Source organism: Sorex fumeus, unplaced genomic scaffold (assembly GCF_029834395.1).
Source record: "Sorex fumeus unplaced genomic scaffold, SorFum_2.1 ptg000003l, whole genome shotgun sequence".
Lineage (NCBI taxonomy): Eukaryota > Metazoa > Chordata > Mammalia > Eulipotyphla > Soricidae > Sorex > Sorex fumeus.
The window spans coordinates 56080340-56100668 of record NW_026606060.1 but is presented as its reverse complement, the minus strand read 5'-3'; the positions used below and the strand labels follow the sequence as shown (position 1 = coordinate 56100668).

Sequence of the window (20329 nt, the reverse complement as noted above, 5' to 3'; positions counted from 1 at the left end):
TTCCCGGAGTGAACAGATGCCATTGGGCTACACTAGCACGCGACAGGGACAAAAGGAGACGTTACTGGTGCCTGCTCGAGCAAATCAACGACTAATGGGAAGTTAAGTAATTAAGTGATTAAGTGATTAAACTATATCCCACCATTGTTTTTGGGTTTGGAGCGTTTCGTCTGATGGTCTGCTGTAAATCTGAGGGTTGATCCTTTTTTTGACCTTGCTGATTCCTGTATTGCGTCTCTATCAGTAACATCATTCTGACTATGATATTTCTTGGAGTCTTTTCATTAAGGTCTTCTCTAGCTGGCACCCTTCAGGCTTCTATGATCTGGACCTCTGCATTCTCCACCTTTGGAACTTTTCAGCAATGATTTCAACTGCAGCTTTTTCATTGGGGTTGCCTCCCTGTCCTTCTGGAACTCCATTGGTTCTAATGTTATTCCTCTTAGAATCATCCCCTAGGTTTCTGATTCACCCAAGAGCTATTTTGAGGTCTTTTCCCATTGTTTGCTGTACCCTGTGAACTTTCTGCATCTTGTCTTCAAGCTCACTGATTCTGTCTTCTGCTGTAGCCATCCTACTGTTAAGGTCACCCCTGAGTATTTTTATTTCATTTACAGAATCTTTTATTCATGACATTTCTGAATGTAACTTTCCTATTTCTGCTCTCATTTCTTCCTGTATTTTCTTTGCTGACTGCTCCACTGTTCTGTAAGTTCATTGAACAATCCCAGCATTTCATCTCTGAATTTTTTATTGGAAAGTTGGTGTTTGTGAGTAACCCCTGTTGTGGCTTCTAGACTCTTCTTTATCCTCTCCTTGTGTTGGGGATTTGTACTGTTTCTTCATGTCATTGTGGTTGTATAGAGTTGGGACCTTCCAGTTCACTAGAGCTGTTCCCTCTTACTGTGAGAAAGGGTTTTGGGTGAGCTCGGTTGATGATGTCACCTTTATCCCTTTCTAGAGTATGTCCTTCCTCTCAGGTATTTCTCTATGACTTATGTGAGGTCTATGGTGAATATTCAGAGGATGTGTTGTTTTATATTGGGCTTGTACAGCTTCTTGTGCTCAGAGGTATTTTGGTAAAATTGGTATAGACGTGTATTCACCATTGTTTTGGTGCAATTGAAATAGGCTAATGGCCTATTGGCCTCTTGTCTTTGAGATAGCCAGGGAGTTCTCCACTGAGTTAAGTAATGGGGATTGATACGAGAGTCCAATAGGAGAGGGGAAAATAACTGCAGTCATGCCCCCTGCAGCAGAAGCCACACCTACTACCAATGGGGTCTATGCCCCTTTTTGGCCATGGGATGTTGAGACGAAATGGACCGGTGGCCAAAGGGTTGCACAGATGCGGGATTGCACCATTTTCTGATGTGGTTGGGTGTTGTCTCTTGTGCAGTTCAACCAGTTCCTTGTGTATCCTTGATATTAATCCCTTATCAGATCGGTACTGGGTGAATATCCTTTACCATTCTGTGGATTGTCTTTGTATTCTGGTCACTGTTTCTTTTGAGGTGAAGAAGTTTTTTAGTGTAATATAGTCCCATTTGTTTATCTCTGTTTCCACTTTCTTGGACAGTGGAGTGTCATCCTTTAGGTTCAATGTCATGAAGGGTTTTGCCGACCTTGTCTTCAATGTACCTAATAAATTCTGGTCTGATGTTGAGGTCTTTAATTCATTTTGATCTGATTCTTGTGCATGGTATTAGGTAGTGGTCTGAGTCCATTTTTTTGCAGGTAGCTGTCTGGTTTTGCAGCATTATTTGTTAAAGAGGCTTTCCTTGCTCCACTTCACATTTCTTGCTCCTTTATCAAAGATGAGATAATCATATATTTCTAGGTACACACAAAAGATATTCTACCCTGTTCCATTGTTCTGTGGCTCTGCCTTTGTTCAAGTCCATGCTGTTTTAATTATTACTGCTTCGTAGTAGAGTTTGAGGTTGGGGAGGGTGATGCCTCTCATCTTTTTTTTCCCAAGAATTGCTTTAGCTCTTCAGAGGTTTTTTTGTTCCATATGAATTTCAGGAGTGTTTGATCCATTTATTTGTAGAATGTCAAGGGTATCTTTTGTTATGACTGTTCAGATGTGTCTCTTGTAGGCAACAGAATATTGGGTTTAGTATCTGAATCCATTTTTCCACTCTGTGTCTCTTAGTTGGTGCATTTAGACCATTGACAATGAGAGAGATTATTGTCGTGGGGTTTTGTGCCGTGTTTCTGTAGGGGTTTGTTGTTCTTGTAGGGTTTTCTTTCTGTCTTACAGTAGCACCTTTAGTACTTCTTTTAGTTTGGTTTTGAGTATATAAAGTTCCTAAGCTGTTGATTATTCCTAAAATATTGTATCATTCCTCTGAGTTTGAGTGAGAGTTTAGCCAAATAAAGTATTCTTTTGAGGTGTTCATTTCATTGAGTTTTTTCACTATATTCCACCACACAAATGATCCAAGTTGGAGCTGACACCGCCTGAACCCTTCGTGCTCTCCTGAACCCAGCTTACCATCTTGCCTTGGACGGTGCATGGCTCAACATGCCAGGGAGGGAACTTTGCGTGTGACCCCTGCTGGACATCACTGGCTGTTGTGTAAGACTCAGATGGTGTAGCCTTATCAGGGCAGGGAAGGACCGTGGACAAGGCTGAGTCATGGTGCCATTGGGCATGGAGCCACTGCGCTCAGCCACCGTGCAGGGCTGCCTGCAGGACTCTGAGTGACCTGGATCTCAGCATGAGTGTTCGACTTGGCACAGACACTACACGACGGGGTTCTGCTCTGCCAGCTGTTCAACAACCTCCATATTCCACCACACAAATGATCCAAGTTGGAGCTGACACCGCCTGAACCCTTCGTGCTCTGGCATATTCCATCAATCTCAAGGAGATCAACATGAGCCCACTGATTTCCTTGGGCACATTTTATCAATCTCAAGGATATCAATTGAGGCTGCAGATGTCCCAAGTGCTGCCCAAATATGCAAGCAGTGCATGTTTGTCAGCATTCAGATGCTAGCTGACCAAAAAGCCTGCTTTTGGTAGACTTGGAACAGCTGTAAAGACGAGTAGAAAAACCTCCATCCCTCTCAGAGAACCTGGAAAGCTAATTGTGATGTGTTAGATATTCAAAATGCAGTAGCACTGTAGCACTGTCCTCCCATTGTTCATTGACTTGCTGGAGCAGGCACCAGAAACGTCTCCATTGTGAGACTTGTTACTGTTTTTGGCATATCGAATATGCCACGAGGAACTTGCTAGACTCTACCATGCGGGCAGGATACTCTCGGTAGCTTGCCAGGCTCTCCAAGGGGGATGGAAGAATCGAACCCGGGAGGCCACATGCAAGATAAACACCCTACCTGCTGTTCTATCACTCATCATCACTCATCTTAATTCATCACTCCAGCCCCAGTAACAATCACATGGTCTTCGTGTTCCTGGAGCTAGCAGACACCATTGGGCTGCACTGGCATGAGGCGGGAACAAACGAAGACGTTACAGGTGCCTGCTTGAGCCACCAATGAACAATGAGATGATAGTGATGATAGTGACGGTAGTGATCCCACCACACAATACCGTTTTAAAATGAAATTTACAATATTTTAGGAACTACATAATTTGCAACAATTTAATCTCCAGTAAAAGTTGTTAGTTGTTAATTAGATTTCAGAAATGTTTCAAGATGGGCTCAGTGCATGCTTTATCTCTATGAGACCCTCACTTGAATTCCCAGCATGCATCTCCCTTCCCTTGCTCCTCACCCCAGCCAAAATTAAAAAATAAAAAAAATGTCTGGGTCACATTAGGAGTTATTGGAAAAAGACTTTATTGCATTTAATAAAGTCAGAAAAGATGAATTAATTATTTATTAATTCTGGTAAGTCATTTATTCCTGATCAATTGTACATACAAAGAAATTTTTGTTAAAGCATATAGTTCTGTACTTTTGGATGTTTTCTCCGCAAGAAACAGACCCAAAGATAAAACACTTGATAAGGCTTTCTCTTATCAAGAATGATAACTCATTCCTTGCCATAGCTCAGCAGAAAATTCTTAGAGTTACACAGGAGTCTCTTTTTGCAAATATTCATATGCAAGCTGTTATAAAATATGGTGGCTCCAACATTCAGTGTATCCAGAGCACAACCACCCTGCAACACCCACACTGCGCTCATCAGGTCTAAGCGTTCACCATTTCTCACATAGGTTTCAACAAGATCACCCAAGTAGGTTTCAATTGACTCTCCCCTTCTCTTCTAACACTGTAGCACTGTCCTCCCATTGTTTATTGATTTGCTCGAGCTGGCACCAATAACTTCTCCATTGTGAGACTTGTTGTTACTGTTTTTGGCATATTGAACACACCATGGGGAGCTTGCCAGGCTCTGCAGGTGGTGACAGATACTCCCAGCAGCCAAAATTTAGAGACGACTGGTGGACTAGAGCCATTAACAACTGGATTCCACGGAACATCAAAAGATCACGTGGTCTCCCACCTACGAGATGGTCAGACTTCTTTGTCAAAACCTTGAACGATCAGTTTGAGGCTCTTCGTGTTCCTAGAATGAGCAGATGCCATTGGGCAAAACCAGTAACCACATATGATTCCCTGCACCTCACTGGGAGTAACCACTGGACACAGAGCCTTGAGCACCACTGGGTGTGGCTCAGCCCCCACCAAAATAAAGTAAAAATACTGGGCATCTTATTGTAGAAGATAATATAATATCAATGTACAATTATTTGGGCTAGAGTGATAGCACAGCGGGTAGTGCGTTTGCCTTTCATGTGGTCGACCCTTGTTTGATTCCTTCTGCACATCTTGGAGAGCCCAGAAAGCTGCGGAGAGTATTTGTCAGCACAGCAGAGCCTGGCAAACTTCCCATGGTGTATTCAATCCTTGTAGTGAATCCATAATACAGCTCACAATGGATCCTGATGTATTGAGTTTGAACGCCCTGATTAGCTAGGGCTTCGATGATTGCTTCTGTCTCAACAGAATCAAAGGCCTTCTTTAAATCAATGAACGTTAGACAGAGCAGCATCTTGAACTCCCGAGAAACCTCAATGAGCTTGGTTATCATGTGGATATGGTCGATGGTGCTGAATCCTTTGCGGAACCCGGCTTGCTTACATGGTTGTTCTTCATCTAGAGTTTTGCCAAACTTATTCAGGATGATTCGAGTGAACAGCTTGTCGATGACAGACAACAGGCAAATCAGGCGATTGTTGCCAATGTCGTGGATATATCCCTTCTTGTACAGCAGTACAGTCCTGCTAGTTTTTCATTGGGATGGAACCTTGCATTCAGACAGATAGCGTGTGAAGAGCCGAGCCAACATATTGATGAGTACTGACAGCAGGTTCTTCAGGTGTTCAGGTCTGACCTTGTCTGGGCCAGGTGCTCTTTGTTTCTTTACTGACGAGATGGTGTGTCGGATTTCGGAAGGGAGAATGTTGGGAACGACATATCCATCCTGTGGAATTTGTATGTGGGCAAGTGGACGTGGCTATTAAAGAGATCTGAGTAGAAGTCATAAATAATGTTCTCCACTGCCCTTCTGGAAGATGTGAGAGATTCATCAGGACTTCGGATGGGTAGTCATCTTGGTCTTGTAGTTGGTGAAGGACAGGCAGGCATTACAAATGCTATTCCTGGCTTCTGCCTCATCTACCAGCACGGCTGCTCTTCTGTCTTTGAGGTCTTCCTTGATTGCTTCTCTGCACGGCTTTGTGAGCTCTGCTGTTCGCTTGCGGTTGCCTGAGGCATGCACCAAACCACGTTGGTGAATAAGCTCAAGAGTTTTTGAAGACAAGCACTTTTTGTGGTTATCTCTCTCTTGGTGTTCCTCGCACAATCAGGGAGGTGCTGAACCAGTCGATTGTATTCTTCATCAATGTTGTCAATGACGGCATCTTCCCATATTGCCGCAACAGAGCCAAAGAGCTCCCAGTTGGTGTTCGTTCTGGGAGTGCTCTTCTTAAACTTTGCATTTCTTAGAATAGAGGAAAGTAGTATGAGACTAATATCTAAGGATAGAACAAAACAGGGGCCAGGAGGACTGGTCACGTTTGGAAGCATGCCACAAGTATGCGGGGAGGTAAATTAGAATAAAAAAGGGACTACTATGATATTAATAGTTGGAAAAGATCACTCTGGACAAGAACTGAGTGCTGAAAGTATGAAAAGGGATAAATACATGATAACCTTTCAGTATCTGTATTGCAAACCATAATACTCAAAATATCCAAAAAGAGAGAGAGAGAGAGAGAGAAGAGAGAGGAGAGAAGAAAGAGAAGAGAGAGGAGAAAAAAGAGAGGCAGAGAGAGAGAAGTGCCTACCATAGGAGCATGTGGGGTGAGGGGTGAAGGCAGGAGGGAAACTGGTTAGTAGGTGATGGGAAATGTACACTGGTAAAGAGACATCTATTGGAACATTGTATGACTAAAACCTAATCATGAACAACTTTGTAACTTTGTATCTCATGGCGACCCAATTAAAAAATTAAGTTAAGGTATAAAAAAATACTCTTAGTAGAAAAAACAGGTATATATAACCTTGAATACAACAATGAATACTTAGTTATGGTATGAACAGCAAAAGCCAAAAAAAATTTTATAAAAAATAAAATATTTTTTATAAAGATAAAAGCCTCACATTTCTTTTTTAAAAATTTTTTTTTTATTAGTGAAACACCATGTCTGGTTTTTCAAATAGTCATTTTCTGTCCAGTGTTTGTAAGGAAAATAACAGTCTATGCAGGGAAAGTTTTATGTATAATCTAGAGGTGGAGTTCTTGATGTTGACTTCTTTCTCTGGGTTCAAGTTATAAGTATTAATTTGTACCTAAAGGTCTATTTAATTTAGAATCAACTTGTCACAAATCTCTGTTTCTTTTTGGTGGGGAAAGGCTCCCTGCAATTCTCTCTGACTCAGTTTTCATCTTTGCTGTCAACTGATATTACACATTTTTAGGTCAACACTTTGAGAAAAACATTCAGCAACTGTAGATTGTGTAAACTCACGCAAAATGGGGGCTCGGCACCCACAGCGGCGGTGGCTCTATCTCTCCCGCCACCCGCATTCGGTAGTCTCACCCTTCTCCCACCCCGGAGAGGTCGATGGCGATGGTCAGGCAGAGGAAGGAATGAGGGCCAGGCTGGTAGGTATTAATCGTAGTTTATTCTGATTCTCTCCTCATCTGTCTCTCTATCTCTGCCCCCAGTAGCTCACTGCTTGCCCTGGGTCCATTCAGTCCCTCGTCGGGACCCTGCTTTTGGGGTGTTAGGAACTAAGGGCAACTGAGGCTTAAGTCGAGAAAGATGCCCGGGAGTGAATAATATTCAAGGCCAATCAAATCCTAAATTACAAAGCATAATGTTAACGGTCTTCCTGTATCTATACAAAAAGGATATTACTTTAAGGTAAACTATTCATAAGGCATAGGGAGAGGAGAAAGGCAATATTTCACTCATAAATATAAAATCATAGATTTCTGGGAAACTGATCTTACAAATTAACAAAGTCTGATTAAGGGGAAAGCTGATTAACTGGGTGGGAAGGAGAGCATAGGGAAGACTGTTTACATGTTTACATGTAAACACAATGGAAGTGGAAGTGCCTCTGGAGAACTGTGGTGGGTGTAACCAGATTGATGGGTATAACCAGATTAATGGGTGTAACCAGATAAAACCTAAGCTTCTTGAAGGACAAAGCAATGTTACCCAACAGTAGATAACAAGCACAATGCAGCTTTTCTACTCATGAGTTTGAAGCAATTTGACAGATGGATACATTGGGTTTGCTGCAAATCCATTTTTTGTCCGAGTAAATCCTGGCACTGCTCAGGCCATTGTCATTCAAGTAGGCACATTCCCCAGTTCCTTTGACCTGAAACCTAAAACAAAACAAAACAATTATTTGTACACTAAACATCTTGCATTCATTCCTCCATGTCATCTGTAATACCTCTAGTCAACTTTTTTCAATAGAAGAAGCTCTGTAGCACTGTCCTCCAGTTGTTCATTGATTTGCTCATGCAGGCCCAGTAACGTCTCCATTGTGAGACTTGTTGTTACTGTGTTTGGCAGATCGAATACTTCACGGGTAGCTTGCCAGGCTTTGCCGTGCGGGCGAGATACTCTCGGTAGCTTGCTGGGCTCTCCAAGAGGGGCGGAGGAATCGAAACAGGGCTGACCAGGTCAGCCACGTGCATGGCAAACGCCTTACCCACTGTGCTATCGAAGTAAAAAAAAAATCACTTATGTGACTTATTAGTAATAAACAACATTTTTATATTTAGTTTTTCTTGACATTTTCAAGACACATGTTTGAACACCACCAACTATATGATTCACCCAATACAAATCTAGTTATATTGTTGATCTAGTCACTTTATGTATTTTGTCATGTTGCATCAGTGAAAATCATTCTCATTCTTCTCACTAACTACTTCATAAATGTATAAGATAAAAATAGTTATTAGCAATGTGCTAAAGAGCTTTATTTTGATGAAAGTGATCAGGCCTTTATATTTTATACATCTCCAATGACCTGATTGAACTGTCGACAACACAGGGAGCTACAGTTTCTACTGGTAAATCTCCCAGAGAGATTTCCACAGGTTCTCTTTGAACCTTTATTCCTTACTTTTGTGAATGGATGCAGCAACTGGAAAATGGATTTTTGAAGGTTTTATAGGGATCAAATTATCAGTGATTTTCTAGGATTTTAGAATACTTCCCCCACCTCTTTTCCACTGCATACCAGCAGCTTTTTATGCCTTCTAAACCAATATTTCATCAGAAAAACATCTGAATCATGATATTAAAGTATAAGAACATACACATGGCATTATCATATTAAATATTTAATCTAAAATGACAATGAATTGAGTTTTCAAGGAACTGGCTAGTAAATGGAAAGGCATAGAAAGAAGTTCTATTTCTTTTACAGTACTATAGGTTTTCTATATTAAAGTTATGTTTTATAAACATCCTAAGTCATCATAGCAAAAGGAAAAAAGTCTCAATACATACACAGTGTTGCCTCCAGTATTATTTGTCCATTTCCAAGAGTGACTTGGCGATTCTCTGCTAAGGCCTATCCAGTGGTCGTAAGGGCCTTTGTATCTTTTCAGAAATTTCTATTATAAAGAACAAAAAGTGAAAAAATGCATCTTTCTCATTTACCACTCCTGAGTCGGTATTTCCTGCAGTCTTCTACTGGGGATCACAGCAGGGTATAATTGAAAAAGTTATTCTCTACCCTTTTCTTATCCTGAATCATTATTCTCTGTCTCTGCTCCCAAACCTCTTTGTTTAAAAGAATCATTTCTCCCAATGTTAGTGGCAAAGTCTCTTTGTGCCTATTGTTTTAGTATATTGTGAACACTGTAACTCCCATAATTTGAATGAAAAATTATGTGAATACAATAATTCTCTACACAGGGAACAGTTCATCTAAGCTTCTAGGTCGACTATGAGGATCACATGAGAGAACGTATCTGACATGTCTCACTGGGTTCTAGGCAGAGAATTCAACATATGTCAGAAGCTTGTCTGTGCCCTGTGCTCCAGATTGAATTGAGGACATCGTTATCTTTCAGCATTAGCCCGGTGCAGCCCCCCACCCTCTGCGTGAAGCTCCCTTTTCAACAGATGATATGCTTTTAAAAATTTGTATTATATGCTGGAGCATTGGGAGAAATTGGACGGGGCCACTTCCTGCAAAGCTCAGTCCAGTGTGCACCAGCAGTGCTAGGGCAAGCAGGGTGACATGCGTACCCTGGGGTGTTTGGCATGTGGTGCTGGCAGCTGAACTCAGGGCCCTGAATATGACAGGCATGTGTTTTCACACTTGTACTGTCTGCCTGGTGCCTCGGAACAATATTTACCAATTCATCTGAGGTGTCAATCTGCACAAGATGAGCTTCCAGTAAGTCACAGAAAGTCTGGCTGAATGTCCAGTTCCCTGTTTCTTCAGAAAAATAAAAGCACTTGTTTCCAAATCCAATCCACATTGGTGGGCATGCGGGATGCTCATGCAGTTTTGAGACTTGTATTTCTGCCGAGACTGCTCTTTCCTTTCTTACTAAAATTTGGATAATCACAGAAAACATAATAAATATATTTTCTTATTATTTTAATCTATTTTCTCACTTATCATCCGAAGGTTACTGCTAACATTATAGACTGGTAATTGTAATTTTCTAACTCATCAGAAAGTTTTATCTTAAGTACAATAGTCAACTATTCCCTGGTCGGGGATATCTATGCATCTCATTTTACAAGGTGTACATTGATATTAATGATTTAGGGATAATAAATTTATAAAGCACCAAGTCCATGGTACTTCTTATAGATAATGCTAATTTCTGCAAAGAGTAAGTATATGATATTCCTAGTATATCATATAGATTTATATTTCCCTTAATATTAGCTCCTCTTCCTCTTCACATCTCTCATATCCTGAATTTTACTATGGTGCATACTCAGGAGCTATAAAAGCTTTCTCTGGACAAAAATAACAACCCAAATATTATTCTGTTAACAAAAATACAATTCAGGGCTTTCTACATTTTTACCTTTTTATTTTATATGTGCTTTTAAAAAAATGAATAAAACATTGTTGGCTCTTCTTAAATATTCTGAAATAATATTTCAGAGTAAGGTGTAGGAAGAATCAACTATTCTCATTTCACATTCTTTCTGAATTTCTTGCTCTCCTTTAGATGCTAAAATAACATTGTTCTGTAGGACCAGTGAAAGAAAAAATAATAGTATCAAAATATATTTAGCACCAATGATGATTTTAATTTCCCCACATTTAAAGAAAAATAATCTTTTACATTTTTCTCAATCTTTAACCCTAGAGAGCTTAGATTAGAGAGCTGAGAGCACATGTGTGTCGAGATCAGTATCACTGTTTCTTTAAAAAAGAATGAAGCAAGAGCCCTAGAGCAATAGTATAGTGGGTAGGGTTCTGACTTTACATACACAACCAGGACTTGATCTCTGGAAGCTCATAAAGTCTACAAGCTCAACCAAGAGATACCCATGTGCAAAGAGTCAGGTGTAAGCCCTCGCCATAACCAGGTGTGTCACCCCCAAACAAAATACACCCCGCTAAATTATTAGGCAGAATCACTTATACTTTAAATTATGCTGAATAATAAAAACACATTGGTAGACCTGGGATTGGGGATTTTACATATTACACTGTGATAAAACTCAAGTAGAAATATAAAATTATGGACATTTTGTGCTTGTGTTATCTCAAATGAACAGTGGTAGTTATCAAGAGAATTCAGACTCTAAATAGAGAAACTTAAAAAGAACAGTATCACAAGACCATTTTTAATTGACATTTACAAATATTCTAAGGACTATAATTCTAGGAACTATATAATTAGCAACAAATTAAACTTCAGTAAAAATTGTTAGTTGTTATTAGATTTAACAAATTCTTTAAGATAGGCTCAGAACATGCCTTGTTTATATGAGACCCTCACTTGAATCCCCAGCTTGCATCTCCTCTTCCCTTGCTCCTCACCCCAGCCAAAATAAGAAATAAAAAAATGTCTGGGTCACATTATGAGTGGTTGGAAAAAGACCTGATTAGAAATAAAAAAATCAGAATAGATGAAATAATTATTTATTAATGCCAAAAAGTCATTTATTTCTGACCAATTCCACATACAAAGAATTTTTTGCAAGGCATATGGTATTGTACTTTTCAACATTCTCTGTGCAAGAAACAGATCCAAAGATAAAAACCCCTTGATAAAGCTTTCTCTTATCAGGATAAGCTTGTAAGGGTAAGCTTGATAAACCTTGATAAAGCTTTCTCTTATCATTTCTTGCCATGGTTCAGCAGAAAATACTTAGAGTTACTAGGGGTCTCTTTTTGCAAATCTTCATAGGCAATCTGTTATAAAATACTGTGACTCCAACATTCAAAGTATCCAGAACCCACTACCCTACCACACCCCGCACTGCGCTCATCAGGTCTAAGTTATCACCATCCCTCACCTAGATTTCTACAAGATCACCCGAGTAGTTCTCCTTGATTCTCCCCTTCTCTTCTAACAATTATTTCTCAGTAGCAAAAATGATCATTTTCCAATACAAGTTTTGGAGCCATGACATTCTTCTTTACAACTCTCCTTTCATGACCTTCCCTGCTCTAATCAAAGTTTAACCCAAAGTCTTGATGTCACTACCAAGGCCTGCTGGATCCATCCCATGATTCTTACTTGGTCTCAATTTGTCCTAACCCAGCAATCTCCTGCTCTTATTCAAAGCACTAGGGATATTCCTTCTTTGGGAATTTTGCTCTATTGTTTTCTGTGCCTGAGTAGTTTTCCCCAAGCATCAGTACGCTACCTTCATCTCCTTCAAAAGTTTGCTGAAAGGGAGAGATTCCTACTGAAAAGTATGTGTCACTCCTATGTGCATTGCAGCTTGTTTCCCTACCCTGTACTTTAATTTATAATGACAGCTATACTTCCTTCTGGAATATTGGAAGAAGGAATTTTTATGTTCCATTTGCCAATATGCCCCACACACTTTGCACAGTTTCTGGCATAAAATAGGACTCGAAGGGATATTTATGTATGATCATAACAATATATGGAGAAAATTATAGTTTGTAAAGCAAGTAAATACCTGTCAAATTAACAGAAAGTATAACCACAGATATAACTATGGCCAAAGTACTGATGAGGCAGAAAGCATGTCTGTGAAGAGTTTCACAACTTCGAGTTGTTCTATATTTTTCTTGGTTATGTGTACCTTTAAAGTAAAATATCATAATCTCATTTTTCTGAAAGCTTTATGAGAAAAACAATTTTATCACAAAAATATACTTCCTAAATCGGCTGTACCACAATTTCCCTATTGCCAATCCCTTTCACTAAAGGTCATGACCCATAGCTATTATCATGGGTCAAAGAGGGTCTGAAATAAAAGAAATAGAATAGAATCTCCAGCCATAAGAAATCCTACAGCTATAGGCAAAGGAGGTCAGGAAGATGGAAAGAAATAGCAAAAGGTAGAAAGGTAGAAAAGGTAGAAAGGTAGAAAGGTCTGGTGTGAGGATCAGCAGTGAGGCATATTCCTCCTCTGTGTCAGGTCAGGGAATTAGCTCCCCACAGTCTCAAAGACATGCAGATGGCCAACAGGTGCATGAAAATGCTCCTGTCATTCATTAACAGCAAGATTCTGATCAAATGACACAAGCAGGTGTCACCTCACATGGTTTAGAGCTGCTGGTCTGGAGAAGAATCAAACTGTTGGTAAAGATGTGGGGAGAACCTATATCTAGCTATATTAAATCCTGAAAACTCAAAATAAGAGTAATACATAAGTTGAAAGTGGGTTTCGAATCATCGAATTTGCATCTCTTAATATAAAATTGAAGAAGATGTGTAGATGACAAATTAGCACATAAAAATGTATTCAAGATAGCCTGAATTAAAGAAATGCTAATAAAAATCTGAGTTACCTCTCTCTGCCTATTGAGAGTTTATATTAAAACAAAATAACACAACCAAGTGGAGAATTGAAATCTCAATCACTGATGTTGAAAATATAAGATGGTACAGCCACCTTGCAAAGGCAGCTTTGCAGTTTGGTGCAGTAAATACAAATTTATCATGTGCTAATCTTAGCATGGTATCATATTTTGATATCAAGAACAGTGCTGTTTGGTATTTATACAGGAGAAATAAAGCTTAACTTTACTCAAAAACCTGCATAGAAACATAACACTTTTATTCTTTTATTTTAGGTTTATTTATATATATACACATATATAATTTTATTAGTAAATCACCGTGAGGTACAGTTATATACTTACAAACTTTCATGCTTACATTTCATTCATATAATGGTTGAGTACCCATCCCTCCACCAGTGCCCATTCTCCACCACCAATGATCCTAGTATTCCTCCTACCACTCCAACACATCCCCCCCCCCCCAAACCCCACACCGCCTCTGTGTCAGGGAATCCATTTTTGTTCTCTTTCCTTTTGGGTGTTGTAGTTTGCAATAGAGGCATTGAGTGGCCATCATGTTCAATCTATAGTCTACATTCGGCATGCATCTCCCAAACTGAGAGGGTCTTCCAAACACCCTTTACTTGATGTTTCCTTCTCGATCTGAGCTGCCCTTTCCCCCAACATGTGAGGCCTCCAAGCTGTGGACTAAATATCCTTGTCTTTATCTTTACTATTCTTGGGGTAACACCTTTATTTTTTTAGCACTAAATTCTGGCAACAGTTTAAATCCTGGTGGGGAAAAAGAAAATGCCACCCAGCACCAAGCAAAAGGAAGAATTAACTCATGGTCACAACTGCTAGTTTCTCATTGGACTTTGGCCTGACCAAGGTCAACAATCAGCTTCTCTGTTCCCTGTAGATCCCTAAACTCTGGGTTACCCCCATGTTTCAAAAAACATTAAAGCATTGATACTGGGCATATCTGCCTTTAATAGCTCATTTTGAAAATCAGTAAAAAGCAGCTTACTGCTGGAATAAAACACATAGGACCCCCTTATGTGCTCTTCTCCTCATGATTCCAAGTCAGTGTACTGAAATTAAAATCAATAAAGTTCCTGCTCACTTTCCTTCAACTACTGCATTTCCCATGGATCTTCCAGGATCACAGAGTTTTGACATAAGTTCTAGTAAGGGAAGAAGAAACGTAGGACTGATGGTCTAAAACCATTCTCAGCGACATTTTAGGAGATGTCTTTAGACAAAAATCTTATCTCTCATTCTTTCTGGTCCTGCATCAAAAAAATATGTCCTCGAATGTGATTGCCACCCAATGTCTCTTCTGCAGACCACAGCACCCAGAAGAAGAGATAGAACAAAAGGGAGTGCCCTGCCACAGAGGCAGGGTGGGATGCGAGGTGGGAGGTGGGAGGGATACTGGGATTGGTGGGGGTGGAGAATGGGCACTGGTGGTGGAATGGGTACTCGATCACTGTATAAATGAAAGCCAAGCACAACAACTTGTAAGTCTACAACTGTACCTCATGGTGTTTCACTAATAAGACAAAACAAAACAGAAAACAAAAAAAAATATGTCCTAAAAAATCAGTGTATTCCATAATTTTTGACTGGGACATGGGTAAGAAGTAAATTTCCCTTCAATTCACCAAAAATCTATTTGCCACTCTTAGCAGTCTCCCCAAACCTCCCTTTCTTTTTACCTTTATTTCCCTGAATCTAATGTCCTCCCCAGCATCATGCTCCATCCCTCTCTTTTTTCTCTTCTCCCACCTGAACTATCCTCTCCCAATCCTCTTCAAAGTCATATGCCACCTATATTGCACTCTGACACCATAACCATTGAATTTCTAGTTGGGAATATGGCATCAGTCACGATCTCTCAAATGAACAAAGAAACTAACCAGATGTTTTCCTAATATAAATGTTAGTTTCATAACCCAAAAGCAGTTCAAAATTTGTTTTTCTCATGTGAAACATTCTTACCAGTCAGTTTAGCTTAATAAGTATGACATCCTGATTGGTCAAATAGCTTTAGTTAGTGAAGCCTTATCTTAGTTGACAAATATTAGCATTTTAATTAATTTGTTACTAAATACAAACCCTATTTTATGGGAATACAATAGTGTATCTTCACAAAGAAAAAGTAAAGTTCAGGGGGAGTAGAGAGAAAAAGAAAGAAAGAAAGAAAGAAAGAAAGAAAGAAAGAAAGAAAGAAAGGTGGTTTTCAACAGTTAGAATTTCAGTAAAAGTTACCCATCCTTTAAGACTAAAAACAAGCACACATCATTCTGTTCTACATCTTTTTTTCTTTTTTTTTTTGTGGGTTTCCTTTGCCTGATTATTTTTTTTTTAGACTTACAAAATTTTGTGCTTGGGTTTCAATTATACAATGATCAAATACCCATCCCTCCACTAGTGCCCATTTTCCACTACCACAGATCCCAGTATCCCTCGCACCCCACATCTTTTTTAGGGTTAGAGTCAATTCACTCTAACCCTAAAAAGGTAAGGGGAATATAGCTCAAAATTAGAGTGTTTGCCTTATATGTGTAAGGTTCTCAATTTGGTCGGTGATACCATAAAAAGTTTTAAATGCTAAATTATTTGTTAATGCTTAGGTTCAGTCTAACATTCTTAAATTTCAAAATACCAACCCTCTGCCTTCCACTCTCTATTAATAACTTAGAAAATATTTAGGCCCCCAAAGAACCAGTTTTGACAAGCAAATTTATTAGTTCACATATAAAATATATGCCCCCGTGCCTGGCTGTCCTCACCAGGGCCTCTTGGAGGGAGGGGTGTTGAGTTTCCCTCTCCCCCACACCCCAGCAGCCAAAGATCTTGAGAATCAGCCACAGCCATGCTGAGACACTCTCCAGATGTCTGGACAAGCCTCATGCATGAAGGAACTGGCAGAGGAACCCAGGCATGTGGGTCCCGGGGCTGAGATCTCCAAGCCTGCTCGGATGGGTATTGGGCCTTCTCCACCGAGATCCACCATCTTCCAGTAGGTAGGCGTCACACCCACCAGTTGCCGCTGGCACCAGTTTGGTCCCATCAACGGCCAAGATTCAGAGACTATAAAACCCAGGTTGCATTTTCAGCCACGCGACATCTTACTATCTCGTTCTTACTTTGGAGAACCTGGCAGGCTACCGAAAGTACCTGCCCGCACAGCAGAGTCTGGCAAACTTCCCATGTCGTACTCAATATGCCAAATACCAGTAACAATGATGGGTTTCATTCTCCTAACCCTGAAAGAGCATTGAATATGACTTTTAAAATCTCAGGGATAGGAAGAAGGAGACGTTACTGGTGCCTGCTCAAGGCAATCGATGAACAACATGATGATCGTAATCATGATTGTGATTATGAAATATACGGTATTGAAATTTGCTGTCCCTCTAGGATGAAAAAGAACTGCTGGTTAACTGTGACTTTCCAGTATGCAAGTTGCCTGCTGTCTGGGAAAGGGGGATTTACAATATAAAGGCAAAGGGCTAGCCTCCCTTGTCAGACTGCAATGGGATTTACTGTTTATTTCCCCTGCCACAGAATTACTTTAGGACACATAGGTAAGACCTCAAATATTGATAAATAAATGCACACCTGTCCTGTTTCTATCCCATGCTCTCAAAAGCTCTGCCTCTGTAATGGTAACACTTCTAAAAGGCAGTTTTCTTGAGTCAGGAAAGCACCCTGGGACCCCATCCCCACCCCACTCTTTTGCTCTTTGCAATAACTTTATATTACCAAATTGTTCCTTTCCACTGAAAGGCAAGCAGTTATGATATTCCAGGAAGACACTATGTTTCTGTATTTCTTTAGGTGAATCCTCCACCACCATTGTCTCCTCTTTGTTGACAGCAACTGTATTCTTCGGGGCAGGAACTTGAATGAAGAGGTTGAATGTCAGGTTCTTTATCTAACTAGGCTGTAACCCCTGTACAGGCATCTGTTTTAAAGAAAATGAAGAGACTTGCTAAAATGAGATCTGGAGACTGAAATTCCAACTATCTTGAAGGAAAATGACTAAATCTGGGAAGAACAGGGTAACCCCCTGAGGGTTGCAGCAAATTCTTTATAAACAGGGAGAAAAACTGGCAAGAGTGCAGCAGCCTGTTCATCGGCTGAGTCTGGAGGTCAAATTAAGTCCCTGAAGTAAAGTTAAATTTCACTTTCTACTGCCCAAGAACTGTAGCACTGCAGTGTCCTCCCATTGTTCATTGATTTGCCTGAGCTGGCCCAGTAATGTCTCCATTGTGAGACTTGTTGTTACTGTTCTTGGCATATCGAATACATCATGGGTAGCTTGCCAGGTTCTCTGAGAGGGGCAGAGAAATAGAACACGGGTAGAGCAGCTCAGCCTCATGCAAGGCAAGGCATTTTTAGAAAAATGAAATCGTCTATTCTCATTCTCATTCTCTCCCTCTCTCTCCTTCCCTCTCTCTCCCTCTCTCTCCTCTCCCTCCATCTCTCCCTCCCTCCCTCCCTTTATCCCTACCTCCCTCTCTCTCTCTTTTTCCTCTCTCCCTCTCTCTCTCCCTCTCTCATTTCCTCTCTCCTTTTCATCTCCCTCCCTCTCTCTGTCTCTTTCCTTCCAACTTTTCTCTATCTCTTCCTCATTCTTCCTCTCCCTCTCTTTCTCTTTCTCTCTCTCTCTCTCTCTCTTTTAGTTTTGGTTTATGGGTCACACTGGCAATACTCAGGGGTTACTCCTGGCTCTTCATTCAAGGATTAGGGTAGTGCTCAGGAGACCATATGGGATGCCAGGGATTGAACCAGAGTCAGCCACCTGCAAGGTAAATTCCCAAACCACTGTACTGTAATTTTGGACCTAAAAGAGTATTTTCCTTTAAGCTGGATTTCCATTTAAACACTCCCTGGAAATTAGAATAAAGTTAGATCATTAATATGTTCCCAGCCTTTCCTGAATATATTAGACCCAGAAGAGAGAGGGAAGTAGGCAGATTAAGTAGGCAGGTTGAAAAAAAATAAAACTGATGAACATTTTATAGATTTAAAATGTAAAGTGCTTTTACCTTAAAAAGACCAACTTCACAGTTTACTTTCCCCTGTCAGAGTACAAAAGAGACAATAATTACTTTCCAGTCTGAATCAACTAAAGATAACACACACACACACACACACACACACACATTTAAAAATGTGTTTAAAAGTCCTTTCAAAGATCTCGGGCATTTTGCAGTGCAGGGGGCAGTGATCCTTGGTGAGCAGGTGGGGAACATACAAGGGCCCTATTCCCTGTCCCTCGAGTTTTGTATATAGCTAAAAAGGGAGAAGCCAAGGGAATTCTAAGAGTTGTGAAGTTGCAGCTCAGTGACAAACAGACACTCCTGAGATCAGCCTCCTGGAAAATGCCCAGTACAGGCCTTCTCCAATATTCCATGTCACTAGGTAGCTAAAGCTGAAGGTGACATTATGGGCTTCAGGAGAAACTGCGACACAACCTAAAAGAATGAAAACTACCCAGAGGAAGTCATCCCTTTCTAATGAGAGAGGAAGCCTCAGTTTACCCTGGTCAGTTTCTGTGAGCAGTCCCATTTTGACTGCCCCATCCTACATTTTTGACTTCCTGCAAATTCCTGGCCTTTTTCTGATAAACAGGGAGTTAACAATTGTAAAACGTAAAATTATGCCCAGAGCTTGGGCTCACCTGGAGGCTCAGATGATGGGCAAAAACCCAAGGCAAAGGACAGGTAAAGAACTTCTGGATCCTTGCATCCTCTCTGCATTCTTGTCCATTGATAAGAAATGCAGAGAGCCCAATTCTCATTAAAAAGGGCCTTCACAAAAACCCTTATCTTTAACTTTCCTGCAATCTCTGTAACACAGACAACTCCCTACATGAAAGAGCCACAGTTAACTTAGTCCTATACTAAGATCCTCCCCCTCCCCCCAATGGGGGATTACTTTCCCTCTATCTTCTACTTTCCAATAAATGTTCCTGCTTTCTAATTCTGAGTCTGAGCATTCTATTACTCAATATTTTTATTCTTGAAAATATTGAAGAGGGCTGGAATGATAGTACAGTGGTTAGGACATTTGCCTTGCATGCCACCATCCTGGGTTCGATCCCCAACATGCCATATTGTCCCCCAAGCACTGCCAGGCATAATTCCAGAGTGCAGAGCCAGGAGTAACCCCTGAGCATCGGTTGGTGTGACCCAAAAAGAAAAAAGAAAATACTGAAGAACCTGGGAACCATGGACCAGCACAGAGACCTGCCGTCACCACTCCTGCAGCATTTGGGGACTCTGGGATATAATACACACAGCACAAGAGCAGTAGGTGTGCCAGCCTCAGGGTCTCTTTTTACCTGTTTCTTGGGTTTCAAGAAAATTAAAACAGAAACAGCCTATTTCTAAAGCCCTATCAGAAAAAAACAGGCATCCACGTACCTTTCAGAAGTTGTCAAGTTCCACTGGGCAGTTCTTAAGGCAGAGGAAATGTCCAGCTGGCTTCTCTCTCTCTCTCTCTCTCTCTCTCTCTCTCTCTCTCTCTCTCTCTCTCTCTCTCTCTTTCTCTCTCTTTAAGCTGGCTTCTCTTAACCGTGATCCCCAATTTCTCCTAGAAAGTGGAACATCACAGTTAAGGAAGCCTGCTTCTTTCTCGCAGCCTGAAGGGCTGCCTCTCCACTTCACTGTTCCTCTCTTATCTCAGAGGCTTACTGACAGCTTAAGAAACCTACCCTGTAGTGGCCCCACCTACGAATGGCCCCATCCTGTTTTACTAGTTTGCATCTAGCCATTAGGATCTGCGCTGGGATATATTTTTAAAAGTACCCTTTTGTT

At 40.6% G+C, this 20329-nt stretch overlaps 1 protein-coding gene and 1 long non-coding RNA gene across 2 annotated transcripts in view; both read right to left on the bottom strand.

Annotated features, from left to right (window-relative positions):
• Positions 1–7754: 7754 nt before the first annotated feature.
• The window catches only part of LOC130028780 (C-type lectin domain family 2 member D11-like), a 251271-nt gene continuing 238696 nt past the window's right edge, over positions 7755–20329 (bottom strand). The window contains exons 2-3 of the mRNA XM_056119628.1: positions 9032–9138; positions 7755–7890 (exon numbers count right to left, since the gene is read on the bottom strand). Coding sequence (XP_055975603.1) covers positions 7755–7890; positions 9032–9138 — 243 coding nt within the window. The remainder of the gene's footprint in view (positions 7891–9031; positions 9139–20329) is intronic.
• Positions 12699–20035, bottom strand: LOC130025131 (uncharacterized). The gene is made up of 4 exons (XR_008792645.1): positions 19937–20035; positions 18557–18589; positions 17268–17469; positions 12699–12787 (listed from the first exon to the last, which is right to left on the bottom strand). It is a non-coding gene; the product is annotated as an uncharacterized LOC130025131 (long non-coding RNA).